The sequence below is a fragment of the Fusarium flagelliforme genome (genome assembly GCF_020744385.1).
Source record: "Fusarium flagelliforme strain FIESC 12 MPI-CAGE-AA-0113 chromosome Unknown B0J16scaffold_2, whole genome shotgun sequence".
NCBI classification, from domain to species: Eukaryota; Fungi; Ascomycota; class Sordariomycetes; order Hypocreales; family Nectriaceae; genus Fusarium; species Fusarium flagelliforme.
In genome coordinates this window covers 786232-810408 of record NW_025763504.1, presented here as the reverse complement: position 1 = coordinate 810408, position 24177 = coordinate 786232, and the positions used below count along the sequence as shown (strand labels likewise).

The window sequence follows — 24177 nt, the reverse complement described above, 5'->3', positions numbered from 1 at the left end:
CACAATGGAGTCGCTAAAGCTTTACAACTCGCTCAAGCCTGGCGCTCCAGTGCCTTTTGTCCCTATTGAGAAGGGCAAGATCTCTTGGTACGCTTGCGGTCCTACTGTATACGACAAGAGTCACTTGGGTCATGCTCGCAACTATGTCTCGACAGACATTATTCGTCGTATTCTGATGCACTACTTTGGCTTCGACGTCAACTTTGTCATGAACATTACCGACATTGACGACAAGGTATGATAGTATGCTAGGCATCTTGCGACTTGTCTAAACCTCGACAGATCATCATCAAGGCCCGAAGACAACGATTGCTCGAACTCGAAAAGAACAAGAACTATTCCAAGGACGAACTTCGAGACCTTGCTCTGTCTGCTTTCCAAGCGTACGCAAAGAGCAGTCTGCCCCTGCTACTCAAGGACGGAGACGACATCAACGAGACCAACTACGCCCAGCGAAGAGAGACAGGATATGGACATGTGCTCGCAGGTGGTACCATTTCTGGCGAGGGCAAGCCTGGAGACGACGAGGCCAAGGTCAAGATGCATCTCAGCAACATGACTGCTGCTGCTGAAGCTATTTCTTCCGGCGAGATCTTCCCCGGTACCGATGAGATCCTGCTGCCCTACCTCGACTCTCTATACAAGGAGACCATCGACACCCGAGATCAGACCATGTTCACAGATCTGACTCAGAGCATGGAGAAGCTATTTATGGACGATATGGATGCACTGAACGTCCTCCGACCCAGTGTTATCACTCGTGTTACCGAATACGTCCCTCAGATTGCCGACTTCGTGAAGACAATTGTCGACAAGGGATTCGCATATGAGGCCGATGGTTCTGTCTACTTTGATATCTCTGCTTTCGAGAAGGCCGGAAACACCTACGCAAGACTGCGTCCTGACAACCGAAACGACAAGTCTCTTCAAGAGGAGGGTGAGGGATCTCTTTCCAAGGGTCTTAGTGGAAAGAAGAACCCTGGCGATTTCGCTTTGTGGAAGAAGTCCAAGGCTGGTGAGCCATTCTGGCCTAGTCCTTGGGGTGATGGCCGTCCTGGATGGCACATTGAGTACGTTCAATCCATTGAACCGCGGTGCATGAGCTAATGAGATTAAAGGTGCTCCGTGATGGCAGGCTGCGTTTTGGGACCTGTCATGGATATTCACTCCGGTGGTATTGATCTTGCGTTCCCCCATCATGACAACGAGTTAGCGCAGAGTGAGGCTTACTTCTGCGAGCATGGTAAGGGTGAGCACACATGGGTCAACTACTTCCTCCATATGGGACACTTGTCTATCTCTGGTTCCAAGATGTCCAAGTCTCTTAAGAACTTTCAAACCATTCAGGATGCGCTTGCTACAACATACTCTTCGCGAGGTATGCGAATTGTGTTCCTCATGGGTCGATGGAATGATGGTGTTGAGATCTCACCCGATATGAGATTGCAAGCTGACAACTGGGAGGCTACCATCAGCGTAAGTATGACTCAGCTCGTATTTGATCATGACTAACATCGTATAGAATTATTTCATCAATGTCAAGGCTTTGCTCGCCGAGGCTGGCATTACACATGGAGTCAAGTCGATGTCTCTGGGTGCCGATGGCAAGTCAAGTGAGGGTCTTTTGGCTGAGCTTGAGCAGGCCAAGCAGGACTTTGAGGCTGCTATGACTAACTCTTTCGATACACCAAAGGCTATGTCTGTTATTCTCAAGTTGGTCAACACAGCCAATGTTCACTTGAGAGACAACAAGGATGCCGATCTTGTCGGCCTTGAGTCCATTGGTCGATGGATCACCAAGATCGTTGGCATCTTTGGTCTCGACTCCAATGCTTCACCCCCATACGAGGGTCTTGGCTGGGCTACAACTATCGCCTCTGATGTTGAGCCCAAGACAGCCGTTCAGCCTTACGCTGATGCCTTTGCCAAGATCAAGTCAGATGTTTCTGGCCTTTCTCTTGAGAGCGGAGAGATCTCTTCATTGCTTGAGCAAAACCCCACTGCCGAATTCGAGTCGATCGCAGCCGGCGGCTCCCGCGACCCCGAGCAATTGGCCATGCCTTACCTTCGCGCCGCTTCTAAGCTTCGAGATGAGCTTCGTCGCATCGTTGGTAACCAATCGCCTGACACCAAGAAGGCCATCCTCGCTTTGACTGATCGCATTCGTGACGAGGACCTCACAAACCTTGGTGTTTACCTTGACGACAGACCCGATGGCCAAGCCTCTCTGATCAAGTTCATTCCAGCCGCTGAACTGATTGCCGCTCGCGAAGAGAAGGCTGCCCAAGCTGCTGAGAAGGCACGAAAGAAGGAAGAGGCCCGTCTTGCTCGGGAGAAGGCTGACCAAGAAGCCCGTGAAAAGGCCAAGGTCAGACCTGAGGATATGTTCAAGGGTGATGAGAGATATAGTGCCTGGGATGAGCAAGGAATGCCCACCAAGATGAAGGATGGAAGTGATGTGCCCAAGAGTCAGCTCAAGGTTTTGAAGAAGCAGTGGGATAGACAGAAGAAGGCCCATGATGACCTCAAGGCCAAGGGACTATTGTAGATGTTAGATGTTGGAGATTATCTAGTATCTAGACAGAGGAGTTGGGGATGAAAACAAAAGCGTTTCAAGAGTTGATCATTGTAAATGGCTCTTTACTCATCGGGATTCCCTTATGTCTGCAATTGACTTGGTCGCTGGAGGTTCATGGCCCGGGTCACGATTAATCGATGTCCCAGTCCGTATCAATTGAAGTATCCTTCACGAGATGGCGGCTTGTTAATTGAGCTTCCATGAATTTGGCAAAGCAGGTCACATTTCAAATCGGCAGTCATGACTTTTAGTTGTTCAACTTTTGATCAATTATTAGGATATCATTAGAGAATTCATAGACTAGAGTACAGTTCTGTGCCTTTAGTTGGCCTCCTTCTTAGCGTCCTTCTTGGCCTCACCAGCGATCTCCTGGGCCTTCTCGGACTTCTTCTCCAACACTTGTCGCAGCTCCTCGACGGTCTCCTTGAAGAGCTTCTCACCCTCCTCCTTGTGCTCGGAGGCAACCTGGCTCAGCTGCTGAAGCTTCTCCATGACCTCTCCACCGTTGGGGATCTCCTTGATGTACTTCTCAATGTCGACCCAGCCACCAGTGAGCTCGTTGCCCTTGGACTTGGCCTTCTCTGTGGCGTCCTTGACGTACTTCTCCAGGTCACCCAAGTCACCAGACTCGACGGCGGACTTGGCGCGCTTGAAGAGTTCGGTGGCGTTACCCTGCTTCAGAGCATCGGCGTTCTTCTCGATGAGCTCCTTGACCTTGGGGTTCTTGTCGAGGTAGGGCTTGGCCTCCTCCAGACCCTTCTTCCAGGCCTTGTCGCCGAGCTTCTTGATCTCCTCGACCTTCTCCTCGATGAGCTTGCGGGCCTTGGATATGCTGGCGGCGCTGAAGCCACCGGCGAAGATGTCCTTGACCTGCTTCCAGGTCTCGTCAACCTGCTTCTTAGCCTCGGGGCCGTACTTGTCACCGAGCTCCTTCAGCTGATCGACGTTACCGCCAAGCTTCTCCTTGACTTGAGGGTGGTTGTCGATAATGTCGCCAATGGCATCACCGGCGAGGTTGGCGACCTTCTTGCCGAGGTCAGCGAGAACATCGAAGGCCTTGGAGGCAGTCTCCATGCTGAGGCCGGACTTGGACAAGTCCTGGAACTGCTTGTAGGCATCGTTGACGAGCTTGTCGGCCTCATCCTTGTTGTTCTCGCGAACCTTGTCCAAGTCCTGGAAGGCGGCATCGACGTAGGCTCGGCCACCAGGGATCCAACCAACGTAGGAGTAGGCAAACTGCTTGATGTAGTTTATGGCCTGGTCGGCATTGGGAGTCTTCTCTTGAAGCTTCTTTGCGGCGGCGTCATACTTCTTCTGAGCCTCGATAGCGGCCTTGTTCACACTTGAAACGGCGCGTCCAGCGGGTGTGTAAGAGTAGATACCGAAGAAGAGAGCTGAACCGACGAAACCACCAGCAATGCCTGATGCCAGGTGCATGCTGCTCGAAGATGCTGAGGAAGATGTGGTAGACTGGAAGCGAGCTTGGCGAGAAGCGCGAGTCGCACGAGCGGCACGAGGCACGCTTGATCGGATGAGAGGACGAGCAGGAAGCATTGTGTCGGTATTAGTTGTGAGAGGTGAGGGTGAGTGAGATGTGAATTAGATTGAGATTATTGAGAGATGAGAAGATGAGAGAAGACTTTATGATAATGAGGGGAAAAGAAAGGTTAAAGATGGCATTTTTACATTAAAGTAAATATTGTTTGCGGTTAGCTAAGGAATGACGTACTTAAACCGTCAGATGCAAACAATTGGAGAGTCAAGAGCTTCTCATAGCTCCAGGAACAAAGCTCCGGAAACGTGACGTCAATGACGCTCATATGCGGACATTGCGGGGGGGATTTCAGAACTGGCGTTCTCCACGTGAGACAAGAGGTGCGTGAATTGTCCAACCACCTTCTTTTGTCCTCTCAAGAGATCGAGATCAAATTCAATCCTTGTTGCAGCTCAATTGAGTTCCTGGAAGATCAGGGGCTAGACGGGGACAACGTTGACGGGCTGAGCCGTCGAGTGTTACGTCACGACTAGTTATGACACCAGATGCACTAACAATCAAGCTCAGTCTTACGGAGTACAGTACTCTACTCAGCTCATTGCCAAGGTTAATATCGGATGTATGACAATGAGCCGCTTGCTTTTGAAGACTTTCTCGGAATAGACCCCGGTATGCTAGGTCTGGATCTTTCTAGCGGTTTCGTGGCGTGTAATCGTTGGCAAGCCAATGATCAACCAGATTGCTGTCACATTCGTCTTCATATCTTCTTGATGGCACTGCTGTACAACTTCTAATTGTCTAGCTGATTAAAAGCCTAATAGATAAAATAAGATGTTTTCTATTCTAAGATTTTACTGATCTAAGTATCTATGCTCATGACGATGGAGGTGTTGGGAACCGGGGCATCAAGGAGATTTGTTACTGGCCTCATAACTACCCTGAAGTACGCGATAATCTTGGGATTATGCTTTGTACAATATGATTCACCTTCCGATCATGTTCATTTATCACAGGTAAAATACAGTTGGTTTCTAAAGCTCATCATGGATGTCATTGCTTTACATATGGTGGCCGCCGACAGCTAAACGTAAATATGCGACAATGTAGACTAGAGTACAACCGTATCCTCATACAACCAGCTTTTGGTAGAACTCCGCTTCCATACATCTTGGCGGTAAACTTTCCGATTAATCCGAGCACTCTCTGTAGTATCGTTGACTGAGTGCAACGTAGAGATCAACCGCAGTGTCCTTGCTCAACTTGCGAACACGGTCGCGAACATCAGTTTTCATCTGCAACTTCTTGCCCCTACGGTCCTGGGCAGCGTTTCGGAAGCTCTGCGCCATGGCAGGGGTCACATCGCTGCGCTCGATTATGGGCTTTCGCTCATGGTTGGGATGGCTCAGATAGTAAACAAAGTAGTTGAGCAGAGCGTCATTGGCAGCCAGTTGCTCGACCTCCTGGGCCGGTGTCAGACGTTCGATCTCATGCCCTTTAGCGTTGTTCACGGCAGACGAATCGTGCTCAGTCGATAGCTTGGAGCTTCGCTCAGAAGATGAGGAAGACGAAGCAGGTGAACCGTCTTTAGCGGAGGGCTCAGGTCCATGTTCTTCAGGCTGGCGGTCTGTCGAAGAAGATGAACCATCCTTGCCTGAGGACTCGGGACCACGCTGTTCAGGCTGACGGTTTGCTGGAGAGGGCGAATCGATCTTGTCTGATGATTCAAAGCTTCGCTCTTCGGATTCTTCAAAAGACGAAGAGAATGGACTGCTACCGTCCGTTGATCCAGGGACCTTCTCTCGAGTCTTGGATAGTCCAGCGGGAAGGCCATCCAGTAGGGGGAGTGCGTCAAGGCGTGAGTTGACCGGCGAATCCCATACAGTTGAATTGTTAGGATGTTGGCTGTTGTTGCCAGTGTCTTCCGGGGCTTGGGCTTGCTCAGGGGACTCGGACCCGAACTCTATCTCGAGGCGAGCGACCTTGGCCGTGCTTGGGACGATGATCTTGGGAGGAGAGTCCTCTCCATTTCCTTTACCGTGTCGTGGGTCCCATGCGTTCCGCATCAGAGTAGGACGCTTTGCAAAGACTGACCCCTCATTGGTATCATAAGGTGGTTTGTATCCTTGCCACATTTGAGTAACCATGTCGGTAAGTTTGGAGACCTGGTCGGTGACATGGGAGATCTGGTCGCTCAGTCTGGCGATGTCTTCTCGGGAAGCTTGATTCATGGGTTCCTGCTAGTTTGCTTAGTATGAGTTGTAGAGACAAGTGGTAGACTCACGTTGGCCATCTTTGTCTTCATGGAAGTCTGATGGTTGCCCTCATCGTCGTCGCCATGATAAGAGCCGAAGTCATCGTGGACGTAAACGCCAGGAAGAGGCTCACGGTGTTCGTCAGCGACGATAGCAGCGATAGCAGCGATAGCGGCAGTAGTAGCATCAGCAGCAGGGTTGGTGGTAGTAGTGTTCGTAGGGATGCCTCCTCCTACTCCAGCAGTGGAAGGGCCATCGCGGTTCTCTACCATGTTGACGGTTGTTCAGAGTGAGGCGATGTTGAGTTGAAAAGGATGAGTGAGAGAGAAAAAGGAGGGGTAGGTAGGCATTTATATTCAGGGAAGGAGCGTATTGTTTGTGCCTGCCTGACGGGACTGGCAGTCATTTCCTGTCAGTGAATGGCAGGTGCCTGTCACTGTCAGGATTCGGTTGCCGGCTTGCAAACAATACCAAATAAAGGAGCCTAAGTGCAAGCCCAAGTTTGCATAAAGTGGTCAAATTATTCCATGCCTTTTGCTTTCAGAGGTTAATTCTTCTGACACCCTGAGATAAATCAATCAACGGACTGCCATGCCGAGTTAAGGGGCGGCACGACTCCAACAATATGCATCTTGCCGAGAGTATCAACAGCATCCGTCAATATCTGCAGGCGATTGTATATTTAGTGGATAGGCATGCAGTTGCCCGAGGTACAAACAGTTAGATACATATTCCTGGTGATTCTATGTTTGCTGTGGTCCATTGCAGATTGCAGTGAGTTATATCCAAGGCACAGCAGGTTACAGAGCTAGATGTGTGCAGACAGTTAAGTAGCAAGTGAGTTGGGATGTAGACTTGGAAGTCTCTCGATTTCAAATGTGCTAGAAGTTCTGATGATACAGATGACGTTGTGTCGATAATGATAGCGCTGAAGCACTTAGCTAGATACATCTTTATATTTCCTATTGCACGCATGAACTGAACACGCTGAGGCCTAGTAAGGTAGTAACTGTATGATTCTGCTCTGACGTTTATGCAACACGCTGCTCAGTCTGCGACTTTGATTGAAGAAGACTTTAAGCTTGGAACAGTGAACGATGTAAAAACATTTTTGCAGACATGACAGGCAAAATGAGCGATCTGTTCTTACTCTTTGAGTCGTCAAGTTACACTCATTTGCGAGAGTTTGGTATTTGTGTCGTCAAGAGCCAAGCTTGATAGGTAAGTCACTAGGTATTCCACAACCTAAGCGAGTTCAAAATGCCAAGACTAGTACTGATCTGCTTGTAGTGATGGTTAGTTACGCCAAGTAAAACTGAGTCAAAATCTAGAACTTTTCAAAGACCAACCAAGACCAAATTCCATCATAAGACTTGGCTGGTCGTGTTTGTGGAGTAAATGCATGTTTTTGATGTTGAGATGACATTCGTCTCCACATGATGTGAAGGTCCAGCCGAATTACGTAGTTTGCATATATAGTCAAGTGGCTGACCGACCACTCCTCCAAACCAAACATCGGCATCTCAATAAATCAAATCAAAATGTCAACAAAAATTTGGACTCGACACACACAGCCTGGCACAGCCCTGGCAAAGGTTCAGGAAGCCATCAGCAATCCTGAAGCAGCGGTTATTCCCAAGCCGCCTTCTGACGTAAGTGACTCTGCTATCGTATCATGAGACAATCTGACAAAACATCTCAGCTTGATGAAATCAAGGCCGATAGCGATTCTTTCACTTTGGCTTCATTCACCACAGAGGATGCTTTCGAGCTAGGCAACCTTTTATATGCCCGCCTCTACCCTTATGCCATCCAAGGCAAGCCGACAGTGATTTCAATCGCTCTCGCAAACACTTCTCAAGTCCTCTTCCAGACTGTCACTGGTCCTGGAACAGCTCCCGATAACGAGCAATGGGTCCGTCGCAAGAGGAACACTGTTCTCCGATTCGGTTCCAGCACTTGGTTCATGCACAACAAGATGAAGGGCGATGAAGCTGCTTTTGCTGCCAAGTACGCAATTGCCGACTCCAACAAAGGCGACTATGCTATCCACGGTGGAGCGATTCCCATTCGCGTTCGAGGCGTTGAAGGAATTGTAGCTGTTGCCGTCGTGAGTGGATTGAAGCAGGATGAGGATCATGGAGTTATTGCGGACGTCATCAAGAACAACTGGACTTGAAGAATAACTGGACTTAAAGTTATAACTGATCTTCATATAATAATAATATTACGAACACTTGAAACCGGATGACCCCATATCCATCATCCTTGAACCTGTCAATGCAGGGAACAGTCGGCATGCCCGATACGGGGCGTCCGTCACCACAGAAAATATGCATGTATATGCACCAAAAAGATTAAGGTTTATGCAGCTAGTGAAACCGAAATTTGACTAGCGTATCGACGACGAGTCAAGACAACTACGGAGACTGTACCCTTAGCATTCCATCGCATCCAAAACCATGCTATGCCTTAAATCGTTGAATTTCAATTTCTAATTTTATCCCATCTGTCTCTGTCTCTATCAGCGACGATGAACGCGACAAAATGGAGAATCTCAAAGGCATGTCAAGAATGTCGCGCCAAGAAGATCAAGTGCAACGGCGAGACGCCCTGCCAGAACTGCCGAATGAGAAATCTCAGTTGCGTCTACCGCGAAAAAGCCAGGAATAGGACGCGAAAGGTCAAGCCCCGAACTGCCGCTTATGAGACCATCATGTCCCATGATGCTATGGAGAGCACCTCACTAGAACCATCCGACGAAGGGACCGTGCCGCCTACCCCGAGTGCCGATGATGCCGCCTCTATTGGACCCTCTGGATCAGTAATGGACAGTGAGCGCAGTATACCTCACAACGCTGTCGCTGCGACACATCGCGCATCCCCGTCATGTTTTCTCCAACTTTACTATGGACCTTCATCGAATTTCGCTCTTCTCAATTCCATCTACCATCAAATAGCAGGGACATCTCCAAACGATCCTCCGTCGCGTACTGGCGTTGTCGAAGAAGGTGGTCCAGGCCTCGATCTTTTCAGTCATCGAAGATTGTTCTTTGGAGACTTGGCAGACAATCAACGGCCAACATCACTCCCGGATGACTGCTCAGCCATGCTTATCAACCCAGAAACAGCCCATCGATTACTCGAAAGATATCTTTTGACCTACTGGCATGGTCTGCCTGTTATGAGCAAAGATGATTATCGCCGTCGCTTAGATGCGCTGTTTCAACCACCAGGAATCTTTGATTATGATCAGCCCGAGACGATCATCATCATGCTTGCAGTTGGCTTGGGCGCTTCCATGACGGGTGAAGAGGCTATTGCAGAATTTCTTTTTCAGAAAACCAAACAAGGTGCTGCAAAATTGGACGAAGTTGTCAACATGCAGGTCGTCCAAATACATCTTCTAATGATAAGTCATCCTCACTCAAAACTTGCATTTACCTAAGCTTACAACCACAAACGCTCACTTCCAATCAGAGAGAGCAAGGCCAAACTCTAGTTTTTTGCATGTAGGCACGGCATGTAGAAAGGCCGTGGCTGCGGGTCTACACAAAGATGGATGCACGCGCTCGGGGTATACAGAAGATGAGACAAACCAAAGAAGCATCACATTTTGGAGTGTATTCTTCTGGGAAACGTATGTTGAAATTTTCAAACAATCCCAAAGACCTCTAACATGATATAGGTGGCAATGTTTTGTGCTTGGTCGACATAGCTCGATACCTGATCCTGGTCCTGTCATCCCCTTACCGAAGGACCAAAAGCTACTTAGATCTTTGATCACGTTATCACGCATCATGGATAAATGTGTCAAGCGTATATACAGCCCGCGACACGATTCTTTATTACCTGTCTGGAATGCAGCACTCGAGATCCGCCGCGAGCTACACCAATTCGCAGAGCAGCAGCTGAAGGATATGAAGTTTGGCCTGATTGGTGATCCTAGTACTGGAGAGCTTGGTGTATGCCAGGCTATGGTGTCAACCAGTAAGTCATTTCGGTTACCGCCCATCGACTTCCTCGCTAACCCGAAACAGTGTACCACCATACTTTACTACTAACGTTCCGACCATTTTTGATTTTACGAGCGAAGCTGAACCATGATCGAGCGTCTGCTACATCTGCAGACAATCTGCAACCACCTCCACCTTGGCTTGATAGTGCTTGCGAGTACTGTTTGGAAGCAGCGAGGAATTCAGTTGGTTTCTTGACAGGCTCTTGTGCAACTAACATTTTGTGCCGTGTATGTATATCACAATGTCTTCAAGGTAAACCAAGCTGACAAATTACAGGACATCAAGTACCATGGCTTCTTCATCGAGGGAGCTTGCTACGCTTTGGCTTTTGATATGCTCCAGGAGAAGAAGACAGCCCACCGCAACTTGCCATGGATACACTCTGGTCTAAGATGTTTGCGTTCCATGATGGAATCTGCCGGTATCAGTGCTGGTCAACTACCGATCACCATCGCCTCCATTGAGCAAATGGTCCGCTCTGCTGGCTTCGAGCTGAAAGATCCAGTCGATCAGACGAAGCAATACCAGCAACAAACTCCCAACTCGACCCTCCCTGGCTCACCGGCACTTACTAGCATAGCGGGCGGCACAGGCAGTGAGCCAGCGTTCACTTTTCCTTCTATGCCATTTGGTTTCGACGTTACTGGTCAAATGAACGGAACACCACCTGCTGGTGCTGGACAAGAGGACATGGCAGATTTCACAGCTGCTGATGTTGGTTGGGATATTGATTTTGGGTCCATGAACATGGAGGCTTTCTTGTCTCTTGACTCGGCGGAGGCCTTCAATTTTGCGCCTTGATCGTGTATGGCAGGGTAATGGGGGGTTAAATTTGCAGTGCAAATTGGTGTACTGCCCGGATTGGCCAGCCGCATCAACCTTTCTCACTGTCATGAGTTCTTAAAGTGAGCTAAAAAGGCAGTGAATATGCATGCCGCCGAGGGTTGGCAACCCGTTGACTCGTCTTTCTTTACGTTACGGCTGAACATAGAGGGAATGGTAGATATTTTCTGTTATGCTGATGAATCATACTGGGTGGGAGGATATAATTGCTAGGATGTCTGAATACAGACACAATGTTTGACATTGGGAGGAGTACTGTTTTTGTTTTTATACCACTATTGCTGAGCTGATGTCTCATCACAATCATAATGTCATTGACTTTCATGCACATAATGAATCCCATTGATCATCCTTTACTCGTTCTGAAGAGCCAAAACAGCAGACAAACCACCAGTCAAAGCCAAGAGTCCCCTGACGATATTCATCCACCGCCACTTCTTCAACAAACCCACAACTTCCTCCCGACCAACCTTCTCCTGCTCAACACCACTAGCCGCAATATCATTAAGCCGATTATTCGTAGCCATCATACCCAATCCCGTCCATGGTAGCTGAGACAGCGTAGCCACAGCAGCAACAGTCCAAAGAGTCCTCTGCGCAGGAACGAGATACGCAACAAGGCCCGAAGATGCACCTGAGAAGATGGCGAGTGGAACGAGCGCCACGGCACCGCGGGTGTAGAAGTCTTTGAAGAAGGACGTGTTGATGGACGTGGGTTGGGTATAGAGGAGAGGGACTGTTAAGTGTGAGGAGCCTAGGTTTATGCCTGCGAGGAGGAGGCTTGATGTGAGGCCAAAGACTTGGAATGTGCGTACGGTAGAGTCCATTATGAACCGATATCTGAGTTGTTTATGAGTTAGAGTATATGTTTGATCTGTTTAATGACGATGACAAGTGAGGAGTTGTCAAGGTTTAATAAGAAGTGGTTAGTATCGACATATGAAGATGCCTCGTTAGACGCATGTGGCTTATTGATAGTGTTTATAGGCTACTATTCGAGACATGTCTCAACTTGTGATAGTCTATATAAATCAGACTACCTAGTGAGCTCAACGCATTCGAGTCCTTTCATAGCTCACCAGTGACATTCTATAGATCATGAATAGCTTATGTAACAGATATACGATATCCTGATATCTCGTATTCGTTTATAAAGTTTCCGTATGAACCGAGTACCACTCTATTCAGGGGTCAACATCAGGCATTTTAACACTGAAAACAAGAAAGATCTTCCAACACTTCAGACCAGGTTATCTCTATTATCCTCCTATAGTAATAGCAGATCGTAAATGACCCACGGACTTGTCCTAAACTCCGTAGGATGCCACCATCCCCGTAGGGCGCACTCCTTCCATCGCGCTAAGGATCGCTTCACGACGCTAAAATCTGAGATTGTAGGGATATGAAGGCCTAGTATAACCAATCACGTAGATCATATTAATACCATAATTTCGTCTGGGGAAATATTTCTCTTCTTCAACATCTTTTGTTGTTGCTATCATGGGGTTGTCTACTCTTTATGAGAACGCTGCGGCGGGTTTTAGTTCTCTACCGCTGGTCTATAAAGTTCTCTCTGCAGTCGTTGTCGTTTTTGCTCTGAATATTGCTTTTGGTGGAAGAGGAAAGGGGTATAAGAATTTACCGGCGTATGCTCCGATTGAACTTGCTATTGCTAGTTATATTCTCAGTGGAGATGGTATCGGTCGAAGAATCTTGTAAGAACCACCTATACTTTCATAACTCACCGATACTAATTGAAGCAATAGTTCAGCTATAAGCCGCTATGGAGGCTCTCTCTTTGGAATCACTTCAGGACATCAAATCGCGGCAGATTTGCCAGGCGTAGAACGTCTTCTATCTCAGTCTCACCATATTTTCGACTCTACGCCAGCACAATATTCACTCTTGACACTCGTCTTCGGGTCCCCGGATTCTCCTCAGCTGAGGGATAAATTACATATCTCTTTGAAAGATCTTGTTCCTCCTCTGGAACGAACTTTTCTTAACGATGCTGCTTCTACTGCTGCTGTCGAGAGATCTCATATCGAGGAGCGCGGTGCATCACTTGTTACCTTCTCTTCAGATCGAGAGAATATGGCACGCTGGGAGCTTTCTGCAGACGTGAAAGTTCTCCAGGCAGAAAATCCAGGCATTCCAGGAAAAGTCGAAGCAAATTTGCAAAGTTTGACCCGCGATTTTGGAGCCTGCATGTCTATCCCCCTCATCTACGGCCAAGATATCCTCGAACGCCACCCCCAAATTCTGGACGACTTTTGGGTTTTCGATAATGAGCTTTTTCCTCTTCTCATGGTTGGAATTCCTCAGTGGGCTCCCTTCAAAATGATGCAAGACGGTCTTAAAGCGAGAACCAGAATCATCGATGCTCTAGAGGGCGTCTACAAACGCATCGAGCAGGAACGAAAAGGAGAAGCCATCGATTTCAACGCTGATGTATCAGATGTCAGTACCATGCTTCGGGAAAGAAACGGGATTTACAACAGAGATGGCTGGACACTTCGAGAACGTGCTGCTGCTGATCTCGGAACTTTCTGGGGTCTGAATGCTAATGCTCAGCCTGTTCTTTTCTGGTTCTTGCTTTACGTTTATTCCACACCTGGTTTGCTCGAGAGAATTCGAGAAGAGATTTCACCTTATATCAGACTTTCTGCAGGTGAAAAACCGGAGATTGCCGGAATGGATTTTCAGAGTTTGTTCAAAAAATGTCAACTTTTTAAAGCTTGTATTTTCGAAACATATCGCCTGGTCAATGAGCCCACATCAATTCGACACGTTTCTAAATCAGTCAGTATCACCGACGGCGACCGCCAGCACAATCTCAACCAAGGTACATACATTTCCGTGCCTCTCGCTCTCAAGAGCAGAGATCCTGCCCTGTATGAGGATCCAGACTCCTTTATTCCCGATCGATTCCTGGAGACGGATTCTCAGACAGGAAAGGCGACCGCACGATATGGAAAGTTGAAGCCTTGGGGTATTGGAGCTGCCATGTGCAAGGGACGTACTTTTGCTGAGAAGGAAATTATTTCTTTGGGGTCAGCTGTTGTTAGCCTTTGGGATATTAAGCCTGTTGATGGGGTGTGGAGGTTACCTGCTATGATTCCTGGGACTGGGGTTAAGAAGCCAGTCAATGATATTCGGGTTATTATACAGCGGAGAGTGGTATAAGAATTTTCATATGGCTGATTAGGAGTCATAAAAGAGTTTTGCTGTCCATGTGACGCCTGGAATATTCCAGAGTTTCCTTTTCATGTCTATTCCTCAGTAATAGACTTTGCTTGTCTAATAATCTGATAAGGGTTTTCTGATGATTCGCACTTCCTTCCGGCCTTTTTTTCTTCCTTCCACTAACATCAACCAGAGACATCAAGCCTTCGAACTTCGTTGACGACAAAGTCTAAGACCCTTGAGGAAATACAAACACTTCGCCAGTACTTATTGCATCTCGCAAAAGACATCTTGAGCAACGAATACACTCTCTTCCTCTGTGTTCTTCGAGCGAGCCAACTTCGAGTTCCTATGCCAGCTTTCTTAATTCACACGTAACACAAACAGATACTAATGGGAGGGGTAGGGTAGCAGATGCGTAATAGAAGAAATGTCTTCTGAGACTTGGGCTACCAAGATAAAGTAGCCCAAGTGCTTGTCTAAACTGGCATAAAGGTACAGACTATTTGGTCTTTTATGCTTTTGAGGGTCAATTCTTCTGGTACCCTGATGGGGATATGTTAGCATAGGAGTTCCTTACAACTGAAAAGTAGATAGATTCGTATAGATAGACACACTCAAAACTAGACTTCGATTTAGTTTTTCACACTCTCTTCGATTCAGTTCTATGTGACTCATGTTGTCAAGGAGACAAGGTATGCCTAGGGCAACTCGAGTTCTCATTTTCCAAACTCAAAAGGATCCTGATTAGAATACAGATTAACTTTCGTCCTCCAGATTCTGGGTATAAGAGACTGTCCTGTCCCCCTCCTGTCCTCTCTTCCAACTTCGACTCTTCACAATCACTCTAGTCTTCTGCTGCATTCAGCTCACTTTCAGCCCTGCACGTTCAGCCTTACGTTCAGCACATAAAGTCTATTTTACTTTCTTTCGCTATCAACTTATCAGTTGTCAGCTCACACACATATCTTCTTCGTCATCGACTTTTCAGCTTCAAGCGATCAGTTGTATAGACCACATACACACACACATACCTTCTTCGCTCTCAACTTGTCAGCTATCAGTTGTCAGCTCATATTCATACCTTACTTTATTGGCTATCAACTTATAAGCTACAAGCTATCAGTTGTATAGACCACATACATCTTACTTCGACTCATCATCTCCTCTCTTTACACAGCTTTCGTACACACCAGACACATACATACATACATACATATATCTAAGGCTTAAGCTACTATAATAAAGTAGGCTAAATGCTAGCCTAAGCTAGCATAAAGTGACTAAATTATTTCGTCCCTTATGCTTTCAGCGATGAAGTCTTCTATTACCCACAAGGGTTACATGGATGACTCCAATGCTTGCACATACCTTTTCTTCTTTGCCCTGCCTTGATATAAGGTTTCGTTAAGACACGTGATAACAGCGTCAAATATGTTTATAGACAAGACCCATCGACCTGGTAAAGAACGTCCTGGGTATAATCGTGATCATTGTAGGTCTATCATGCTTCGTTTATAACTGTACTTTTACCAAACTCCTCTAAAAACAACCCCTCTATAGTCCCCTCTTAGTTGCTCTTCTCGGTGTAAACAAAAGCATCCAACTCCTGGTATGTCTTCTCCAAATCATCGTTGACAAGGATCTTGTCGAACTCGGCCGATCGCGCCCAAGCAAGCTCGTCCTGCGCACGGGTAAGACGCTGTTGGATGCTTTCCTCAGTCTCGGTACCACGGCCTCGGAGTCTCTTCTCAAGCTCCTCAGTATCGGGGGGAGAAACAAAGACGTAGCGGGCGTCGATGGTAGAAGCCTTGACTTGCTTGACACCCTCCATCTCAATGTCGAGAACGACGACCTTGCCCTTGGCTGTTTGCTCCTCGATTGTCGCCTTGCTCGTTCCGTAGAGGTTGCTTCCGAACTGGGCGCTGTGAGGGGTGTTAGTTATGCGCTGTGCATGTGGAATGTCAGGGTGTCAGAAGAATTGTCCTCTTATGCCTCTAGGGGCCAATTCTTCTGATACCCTGAGGCGAGGGAACGTACTGCTCGACGAAGCCGTCCTTGGCGATCAAGTCGCGGAAAGCATCCTTGGTGACGAAGTGGTAGTGAACACCGTCGCTCTCACCATTGCGAGGGTTACGGGTAGTATGCGACACGGAGAGAGTGAATTGCTCGGGGTGACGGGTGAAGAGCATGTTGATCAGCGTGCCCTTTCCGACACCGCTAGGGCCCGAGATAACGATGGGACGACGGTCTGAAGGAGAGGCCATTGTGAAAGAGCGTCTAGAGGGGGAGAAGTTAGATTGGATAGGTACAGAGGTTGAAGCTGGGGAGACTCACTTTGGTACTTGAAAGACAGGTATTTGCTTGATTGAAAGAGTAGAGTTGCGCTTCGCATAACCCAAAAACCACCGCATCGTGGGAAAATGCTAACGATGGCGGGGTGCTGGCTAATCTAATGCAGGAGTCAGCGCACTGTGGGGTGATTCATCCAATCACGTGCTGTCTTCGGGTGGCTGTAGCAATGCCTGCGGTGAAGACTCATGGTACTCCCAGTTGAGTATGGCATGATTAGAGCCAACAGGCAAAGAATATTATTAATTGCAGTAAATATGAAGGGGCATTGAGAGTAGATTATGGCAGTAAGAAATACAGACAAGCCGTCTAGGCTGACAGTCATCTCAAAGCACCGACAAGTAATGAAGCAAAGTAATGTCTATTATTATATATCAACTATTCTATATATCATCGCGACTTCATGCCATACGCTGTCATAGTCGTAACACATCACCCGTACTCAAATACGGGGCATTATCCATCTCGTACATTCTCATCCTCATTATCTTATAATTCCATCTCATGCAGTCGTATCACCCATCATACTCCTTTTAATCAACACGACGCTTGTTGCGCGAAGGCCCCCTTTCAAGCTCAGGCGTTCGCACTTCGCGAACTCGCTCTTCTCGAGGCTCAACCGCCTCAACAGTAGTATCCCAATGGATGTAAAACAGTCGACCTCGCCAGTTGACTGTGTTGCCAAAGACAACGGCATAAGCCCAGACTGGGAGAGCAAGTCCCTCACGTCCAATCCAAGCTGCCAGAAACTCTAGGAACGGACGTTTCTTAATCCCTCCTGGGTTCCCAAAGCCTCTGGCGAAAGAAGGCGTGTTTTCGTCAATCTCCATGGTATGGCCGGAGTGCAAATATAGGTAGCCAAGATAGTCCACGAGCATCCAAAGAGTAGTCATCGCAAACCAGGCAATCGCCATAACTTTCCACGTCTGAGGGATGCCCCAGCTCTGGTTGAAGAATGGTATAGTTGTCAGACAAAAGGACATGTAGGTAGAAAATAGGAAACATTCGGTAAAAGGTTCAAGAATTGTCGCCGAAAGTACTGTATACTTTCTAGCCCTGAGCCACCTAGATCGTCGTGCTGCGTAGGCCTTGACAGACATGCCCGCCATAGGCTGAACAGCAATATCTCCCCAAACAAGTCCATGACTTTTGTAGCCGGGGAAATCTGTATTCCACAGCGCTTCACCAATTAAATGATCCTCGCAGATATTGTGTGAGAAATAGTCAACGCCTGTCGGGAGGTTCTTGTCCTGGGGCAGCTTTGGATTCAGAACAGCGTCTGTCGCTTGATCAAGTAGAGACTTGCGAAACATGTTACTCTTGCCAACAGCGCATGGTGCTGCGCGAAGGGTGTTGATGGCGCTGTAAAACTTGGCATGTGAGGTGGTCATAAACATCTCGTCAATGCGTCCACCTCCCTGAGCCATAACTTCGGGAACTTCCTCTTCATGACCATCAGTAGGGTAGTGTGCCTCAGATGAATCGTCCAGGAGAGACTGACCCTCTGCCGTGAGTGGCATGGAGTAGTCGATCAAATCAACAACAATAGGTAGCTGATGGACGAATTTATAGGGTTGAGCGGCGCCACCAACTCTATAGCCCATAAGCTTGTCAACCATGCGTCCCAAGACTCCCTTCGCCATCCATACGTTGCAGTCGGCAATCCAGACAATATCCCCCTTGGCTTCTCGGTACGCTCGGCTGACATTGCGGATCTTGGGATTGGGTCCCATGTTGACGGTCTCGCTTAGGACATGGTCCTCCTTCTCAAGCATAATACGCGCATCGATCGTGGGGAATTCCTCGATAACCTTCTGGAGGATAGGGTATGCTGGGTCGGTTTCATCTTCGATACAAAGACGGATCGAGATCTTGTCGTGTGGGTAGTCCTGTCGAAAAGACGCAGCGATGCAGTCGTAAAGCCTGGGCTCTAAGCCCTTGACAGGTCGAATAATAGTAACGTGCGGCGCATTTTGGCCAAGCTGAGAGGACAACGGAGGAGCAGGGCGACTTTTGAGATGGTAGAGGCTTGTGTCGCGTGTCAGGGAGAGGTCAGATAGGTTGAAGGGAAAACTTACAGCGCACGCACACCAATGACGACAATGGTAACAACGACGCAGCCGAGGATGAATAACGCCCCAGCGATGCACAATGTTATTGAATACATCGTGAAAGATTCAAGCAATGTTTGAGCAACGGGAATGCCCGCTGACCTCGAATGGAGAGGAAGGTTTCCTGTCAAAAGGTGCTCCCTCTCCGTAAGGTAGGAGCGAGGTACGGAGTAATTAAACAGATCGGCCAGGGCATGGGAGGTTGGATCGAGGCCCCGCTAGACATCACTGACTAAGGTGAACACATTGAGGATCTCGATCGTGAATGAGTTGATCATTCTATTTCAGAGATAAAAGTTGGAGAAATACTGCAAACTTGGAGTTATGGTTTTGTTTATCCATGATAATGTGACCAGTGCTGGAAAATTAGCATCGGCTCATGAACCAGCTTCCATGAACGTTTCTAGAAGGCCACCTGTCTAGCTTGACACCGGCAGTTGAATCATAGTGACATGGATTCGTATACGATTTACGAGCAATCAGTTCGACGATGTCTTTGTGCATCCATATCTACGTTATGTTTACAATCAATCATTCAATACAAAAGGCCTCGGTTCTTGATGGTTGTCAGAGAGATGTGGCACTTTTCCAAGCCCCTACAAACGGTTCTGACCAAAGGATGGGGTTTCTTGTTATAGGGTAGTCTGATTGTCATCGCGCATCCTCGTGTCCACAATGAATCAAGGAACTGTTCTCTTATTGTATGGAGAATTACTCGATTCTTGACCAGCGAGTCCTCTCTCTGTCTATAGGAACTAAGCAATTGGCAGTATCTGCAACTGGTTATCAGCAGTATAGCTCCTGATTCGCTTACCAACTTAGTTATTTTACTCTGAGAAAACGCTCCATTCAGTGCACAGGAGAGTAAACCGAATCTCACAGCCAATAAGAAACAAAGTTTTGCCAATTTTATGCGGCTCAAAAGTTCCTGTCCTGACCTTGTTACCTTCAAACGGATTTGGGTGGTCAAATCTCCTTGGTGGAGAGAGTTTCCAGGAGCTGAAAGTGTGGCCTTGCGCACGAGGCATCAAAGTGGGGAGCTCCAATTCCAGAAAACCTCGACTTTTCTTCCCTCTCAACCTTTCTCTGTCATCATCCTCACAAAACACAACAACAAATTCTCTCACAGCTCGTGGAAGCTTTCGCACCTCAGGTCGAGCTTCACACTTGAGCAATTGACATTGTTCACCCTTCGAGGTTGAGCAGTGTGTTGCTGTGAATGGCCACGAGGATTAATTCCCAGCCAGCATCGTGCCTGGGTCACGTCCAAGATAGGTAGGTTTCTCTGGTTTTGTCCAGTTTTTCTTCTTCTTTTTTTCCGAGGTTCGACTGCCCAGTATGCATTGAACCTGAAGCTTCTCGAGCTTCACTTGTTGCGGTGATGACACCATATCAAAATGCTTAACAAGAATCGATTCAGTTCGTTCTACCTATGAAGCACTGTGTATTAGACTACAACGGTATCTGAGCAACATAAAAACACATTTGGCTTCTGTTTATCTCTTCACCATTGCGAACTCAGCTAACATCTGTCGCAAGACCAAGATGACCCCGGCGAGAAATGGCTGAGATTCAATCATCAAACCCAGAGCCCGTTGGTACCCCGCCTACCACGGATTCCGTCGGCCAACGGCAATCCGAACAGCGAGGGCCATCATTGCATCAGATCTACGCCCTTCCGGCACCGATCCGTACTTTTCCTTTGCCGGCATTTTATCCGAACAACCCCATATCCTTCTTCCATGTTGTGTATGCGTGGTTAGGCCAACTATGGTCCCCGCCTAAGGCGGAACCTTCGGCTGTGCATATTGGAACATGGTCTGCCGCTACATCATCCGTTCACATTACGGATGATGTCTCTACCCGAGCTTTGTGGGAGCAAGGCTTCTATGGAAAGGGTAGCCTTAGTCGCAGTGAGCCCAATTGGCTCAAGCGAGAGCAAGTCCGTCAAGGACTTGCCGATGCACACGTCAGTGAAATCATGACTGTGCAAAGACGTGAAGAACGTATGCGCGCCAAGTGGGAGCGAGCACGTCTCGAGCAGGAGGCGATTAGAGAGACACGGTTGCAGGAGGCTGAAGAAGCGAAGGCGAGAGAAGTCAAGGCACGAGAGGCCAAAGCCCTAGCGGCAAAGGCAAAAGAACTACGAGCTCAAGAGTCGAAAGACATTGCAGCACCCGAGTCTGTCAAGCCATTTTCACTATCCGCCGCTCTTCCGACCTACGAGTCACCTGTCAGCCCTGCTGCGCTTCTGTCCCTACCAAACTCATTGGTAGATCTTGTGCAGCCCAAGGCTCCTGAGTCTGCCACACCTGCCGTTTCTGTACCAACCTATGCCTCACCTGTGAGCCCTGCGACACTTCTCGCTCTACCAAATTCGGCGACAGCCATCATCAATGAGCCTACTATTGAACATAATGGCCTTGGTGTTTTGGGAATTACTGGGCTTGGTTTGTCCGTGGACACTGTGCAATCCAACTCGATTGTCACCAATGGCGCTGCCTCTGTGATCAGCTCATCATCTGATGATGAAGACACCACGCAGCCGAAGAAGCGCCGCAAGAGTGTTCGATTCTCTCCTACTGTTGAGTCAACCACGTTTCACTTCGCCGACCCTCCCAGCCCCAAGCGTGCAGAGTCCAACGGTAAGGTGAACGGGTTGGTTGACGCTCGTCCCATCTCACCCGTGGCTCTGAACGGACAAAAGGAAGTCGCTTCAACCGAAGTTGCAAGCAAGCCTGCACTCAAGAACATGGAGCACCTTCAGCTTATGCCTGAAGAGGCTTTCTTCCTGAGCTTTGGTCTCGGAGCCTTGCAAGTCAAGGATCCTACTTCCGGTTCCCCATTGTCATCCTTGGACCTGTTGAGACTTTTCAGACAGCACTCGTACTTCCCTCCCCGAGTCGAGCCTGCAGACCCCACTCTTCAGCCTGACGATAAGTTCCTGATTCACTATGCCGTGTACCACCACTTCAGATCCCTTGGTTGGGTTCCTCGTGGCGGTATCAAGTTCGGTGTTGATTGGCTACTCTACACTAGAGGACCTGTCTTCGATCACGCTGAGTATGGATTGATTGTCATTCCGTCTTACTCTGACGCTCTCTGGAAAGAGGCTGGAAAGCAGAATCCACAAAAGTCCTGGCAATGGCTTCACGGAACTGTGCGCGTTCTTTCACATGTCACCAAGAGTCTTGTGCTTGTATATGTGGATGTGCCGCCTCCATCGAAATTCGAGAAGGCACTTGATCAAGGTGTCGCTGAGGCCTTGAAGCTTTACAAGGTCCGAGAAGTGATGGTCAAGCGATGGTCAAGCAATCGCAACAGATGATTTAATGAGCAAATGCTGAATGGCTTAAGATATGTGTTTGTATTATATCGGTCGATGATATGTAAAACAGGCGATAGGCGTTTGTGATCTGCTGTACAGCACAATATCGTGCATTATGACATCAAATGAATACATGGCTCCTTTTGAAGCCAAGAGATGAACTCAAGCAAACTGCAACTGTTCCATTGATTGTGAAATGTATCAACTTGGGTCCATGATAGCCTCTCAGTATCAGCCCATTTTTTGCTTTTGAAAGGCAGTTCCAATAACGCGGGGTTTAAGCCCCACATTAAGCATTGGTCCCTGTCCCGTCTGGCCGAGGTATGTGATGCAGCTTGCCTTTCTTATACCGAGCCGGACGTTACTTCCTTCCCGCAATTCTTGTTCATTTTCCTTTCTTTCCGTTGTTGTGTCTGAGGCGTGTTGAACAGAAACAGCAGTAGCCTCGGACTTAACTATCATGTTCACTCATCGATTGGTGGCTCGAAGCTTCAGAGCAATCTCCCGTGGATACTCAACTGCTCAAGCAGGTCCTCGCCGCCCATCACATCCCAAACGTACCCGCCCTGTGAGGTTCCGAGCTCAGCCCAAATTCGAAGCCACGAAATTGTTCAAGGTCAAAGATGATTCAATTACAGTCTCCAGTGGCGATCGTTTTGTTCAACTTGAGGATAGTACCACTGGCGGCTGGACGAGACTAGACGCTATTCTTCTTCGCGATAGCTGTACTTGCACAGCATGTGTTGATACTGCTTCTGGTCAAAAGAGCTTTGCGACAACGGCTATTCCCTCGGATATCACCATCGAGGATATTCGCCCGACAGAGGAAGGGGTCGGAATCAAGTTCAAGAATGACATGTATCAAGATCATGAGATGATACTTCCCTTTAAGACGATCGACAGAGCACTCAATGCTGATAAAATCAACACTAACAGCTCCGTGCCACGCAGAACCGCTGTGTATAAAAAGACTGGGCGGACATTTTGGGACAAAGCTACTATTGAGCAGCGTGTTCGCAGAATAGACTATCATGAATTCATGAAAGGATCCGATGCATTCTGGCACACACTTCTCGACCTCTCCAATCTCGGCCTTGTTTTCCTAGAGAATGTGCCACACGATGAGAATTCGATTGTCAACATCACCACGCGCATCGCCAACATCAAAGAGACATTCTACGGCCGCACCTTTGACGTTCGCGCAAAGCCTGATGCCGAAAATGTAGCCTACACGAGCGGTTATCTAGGTCTTCACCAGGACCTCTTATATCTTGAAAGTCCACCCGCGATTCAGCTACTTCACTGTATGGAGAACTCGTGTAGCGGTGGAGAATCACTTTTCAGTGATGGTCTCTACGCAGGTAACCTGCTCGAGCAACAAAGCGGCTCTGCGTGGCAATTCGTCAAGAGCCTAACTGAAGTAAGGGTTCCGTACCACTACGAGAAACACGGATACCTCTACCGTCACGCGCGACCCATCCTGGACTCGGAACTTCGGAAGGTATTCTGGAGTCCACCCTTCCAGGATCAATTCCGTATCCCCGCACCAGACGTACGAACATGGCTTGAGGCAGCAAAACTCTTCGACACACTAATCAATGACCCTGATGCGATGTACGAGATCAAGATGAAACCTGGAGAGTGTGTTCTCTTTGATAACTTGCGCATTATGCATGGACGAAACCAGTTTGACGTCGGTGGTGGATCGAGATGGCTGAGAGGAGCATACATCTCTGGAGAGGACATCGACAGCCGCACACTACATATTCCTGAGGAACTCGCAACGGAATATCGCGCCGGCAAGGAGTGGAAGCGCAAGATCGAGAGAGAAGAATTACAAGCTTCAGAACGGTTTCACAAAGTTCGCCAACAGATTGACGAGATAACCGAGCGGCTGGAAAGAATGGAAGTTCGCAATTTGGGAAAGCGTAATCGTGAGCTCTTGAACAAGCGGGATGAAGCTGCGGATTGGAAGATTTAGAACATGCATGGCGTAGCGGAGCTGCATATCAT

At 48.1% G+C, this 24177-nt stretch overlaps 10 protein-coding genes across 10 annotated transcripts; 5 read left to right on the top strand and 5 right to left on the bottom strand.

Moving 5' to 3' along the window:
• Positions 1–4: 4 nt before the first annotated feature.
• Positions 5–2548, top strand: B0J16DRAFT_315697 (tRNA synthetases class I (C) catalytic domain-containing protein; the record flags this gene model as incomplete). Its single annotated transcript, XM_046125264.1, has 4 exons — positions 5–235; positions 283–1070; positions 1119–1476; positions 1523–2548. The coding sequence occupies 4 exons, from the start codon at positions 5–7 to the stop codon at positions 2546–2548; spliced, it is 2403 nt and encodes an 800-aa protein (XP_045985907.1).
• Positions 2549–2828: 280 nt separating this feature from the next.
• B0J16DRAFT_52544 (uncharacterized protein) lies at positions 2829–4259 on the bottom strand. Its single transcript, XM_046133994.1, has one exon. It carries the CDS (start codon positions 4130–4132, stop codon positions 2900–2902), a length of 1233 nt encoding a protein of 410 aa, XP_045985906.1. The 5' UTR covers positions 4133–4259; the 3' UTR covers positions 2829–2899.
• Positions 4260–5260: 1001 nt separating this feature from the next.
• B0J16DRAFT_394107 (uncharacterized protein) lies at positions 5261–6597 on the bottom strand (the record flags this gene model as incomplete). Its single annotated transcript, XM_046132112.1, has 2 exons — positions 5261–6310; positions 6355–6597. The coding sequence occupies 2 exons, from the start codon at positions 6595–6597 to the stop codon at positions 5261–5263; spliced, it is 1293 nt and encodes a 430-aa protein (XP_045985905.1).
• Positions 6598–7774: 1177 nt separating this feature from the next.
• Positions 7775–8710, top strand: B0J16DRAFT_332128 (uncharacterized protein). The gene is made up of 2 exons (XM_046126684.1): positions 7775–7977; positions 8028–8710. The coding sequence occupies exons 1-2, from the start codon at positions 7867–7869 to the stop codon at positions 8502–8504; spliced, it is 588 nt and encodes a 195-aa protein (XP_045985904.1). The 5' UTR covers positions 7775–7866; the 3' UTR covers positions 8505–8710.
• Positions 8711–8772: 62 nt separating this feature from the next.
• Positions 8773–11343, top strand: B0J16DRAFT_52528 (uncharacterized protein). Its single transcript, XM_046133993.1, has 5 exons — positions 8773–9737; positions 9790–9965; positions 10014–10315; positions 10366–10571; positions 10621–11343. Exons 1-5 carry the CDS (start codon positions 8859–8861, stop codon positions 11143–11145), a joined length of 2088 nt encoding a protein of 695 aa, XP_045985903.1. The 5' UTR covers positions 8773–8858; the 3' UTR covers positions 11146–11343.
• Positions 11344–11512: 169 nt separating this feature from the next.
• Positions 11513–12192, bottom strand: B0J16DRAFT_332125 (uncharacterized protein). The gene has a single exon (XM_046126683.1). The coding sequence runs from the start codon at positions 12012–12014 to the stop codon at positions 11541–11543; it is 474 nt and encodes a 157-aa protein (XP_045985902.1). The 5' UTR covers positions 12015–12192; the 3' UTR covers positions 11513–11540.
• Positions 12193–12647: 455 nt separating this feature from the next.
• B0J16DRAFT_360773 (cytochrome P450) lies at positions 12648–14771 on the top strand. Its single transcript, XM_046129721.1, has 2 exons — positions 12648–12902; positions 12954–14771. Exons 1-2 carry the CDS (start codon positions 12688–12690, stop codon positions 14371–14373), a joined length of 1635 nt encoding a protein of 544 aa, XP_045985901.1. The 5' UTR covers positions 12648–12687; the 3' UTR covers positions 14374–14771.
• A 1026-nt stretch (positions 14772–15797) lies between these two features.
• On the bottom strand, positions 15798–16795 carry B0J16DRAFT_332122 (P-loop containing nucleoside triphosphate hydrolase protein). The gene is made up of 3 exons (XM_046126682.1): positions 16711–16795; positions 16414–16653; positions 15798–16298 (listed from the first exon to the last, which is right to left on the bottom strand). Exons 1-3 carry the CDS (start codon positions 16785–16787, stop codon positions 15944–15946), a joined length of 672 nt encoding a protein of 223 aa, XP_045985900.1. The 5' UTR covers positions 16788–16795; the 3' UTR covers positions 15798–15943.
• A 141-nt stretch (positions 16796–16936) lies between these two features.
• Positions 16937–19225, bottom strand: B0J16DRAFT_410746 (uncharacterized protein). The gene is made up of 2 exons (XM_046133182.1): positions 18804–19225; positions 16937–18753 (listed from the first exon to the last, which is right to left on the bottom strand). Exons 1-2 carry the CDS (start codon positions 18890–18892, stop codon positions 17259–17261), a joined length of 1584 nt encoding a protein of 527 aa, XP_045985899.1. The 5' UTR covers positions 18893–19225; the 3' UTR covers positions 16937–17258.
• Positions 19226–20397: 1172 nt separating this feature from the next.
• B0J16DRAFT_263744 (uncharacterized protein) lies at positions 20398–24145 on the top strand (the record flags this gene model as incomplete). The annotated part of the gene is made up of 2 exons (XM_046123334.1): positions 20398–22142; positions 22654–24145. The coding sequence occupies 2 exons, from the start codon at positions 20398–20400 to the stop codon at positions 24143–24145; spliced, it is 3237 nt and encodes a 1078-aa protein (XP_045985898.1).
• Between the last annotated feature and the right edge of the window lie 32 nt (positions 24146–24177).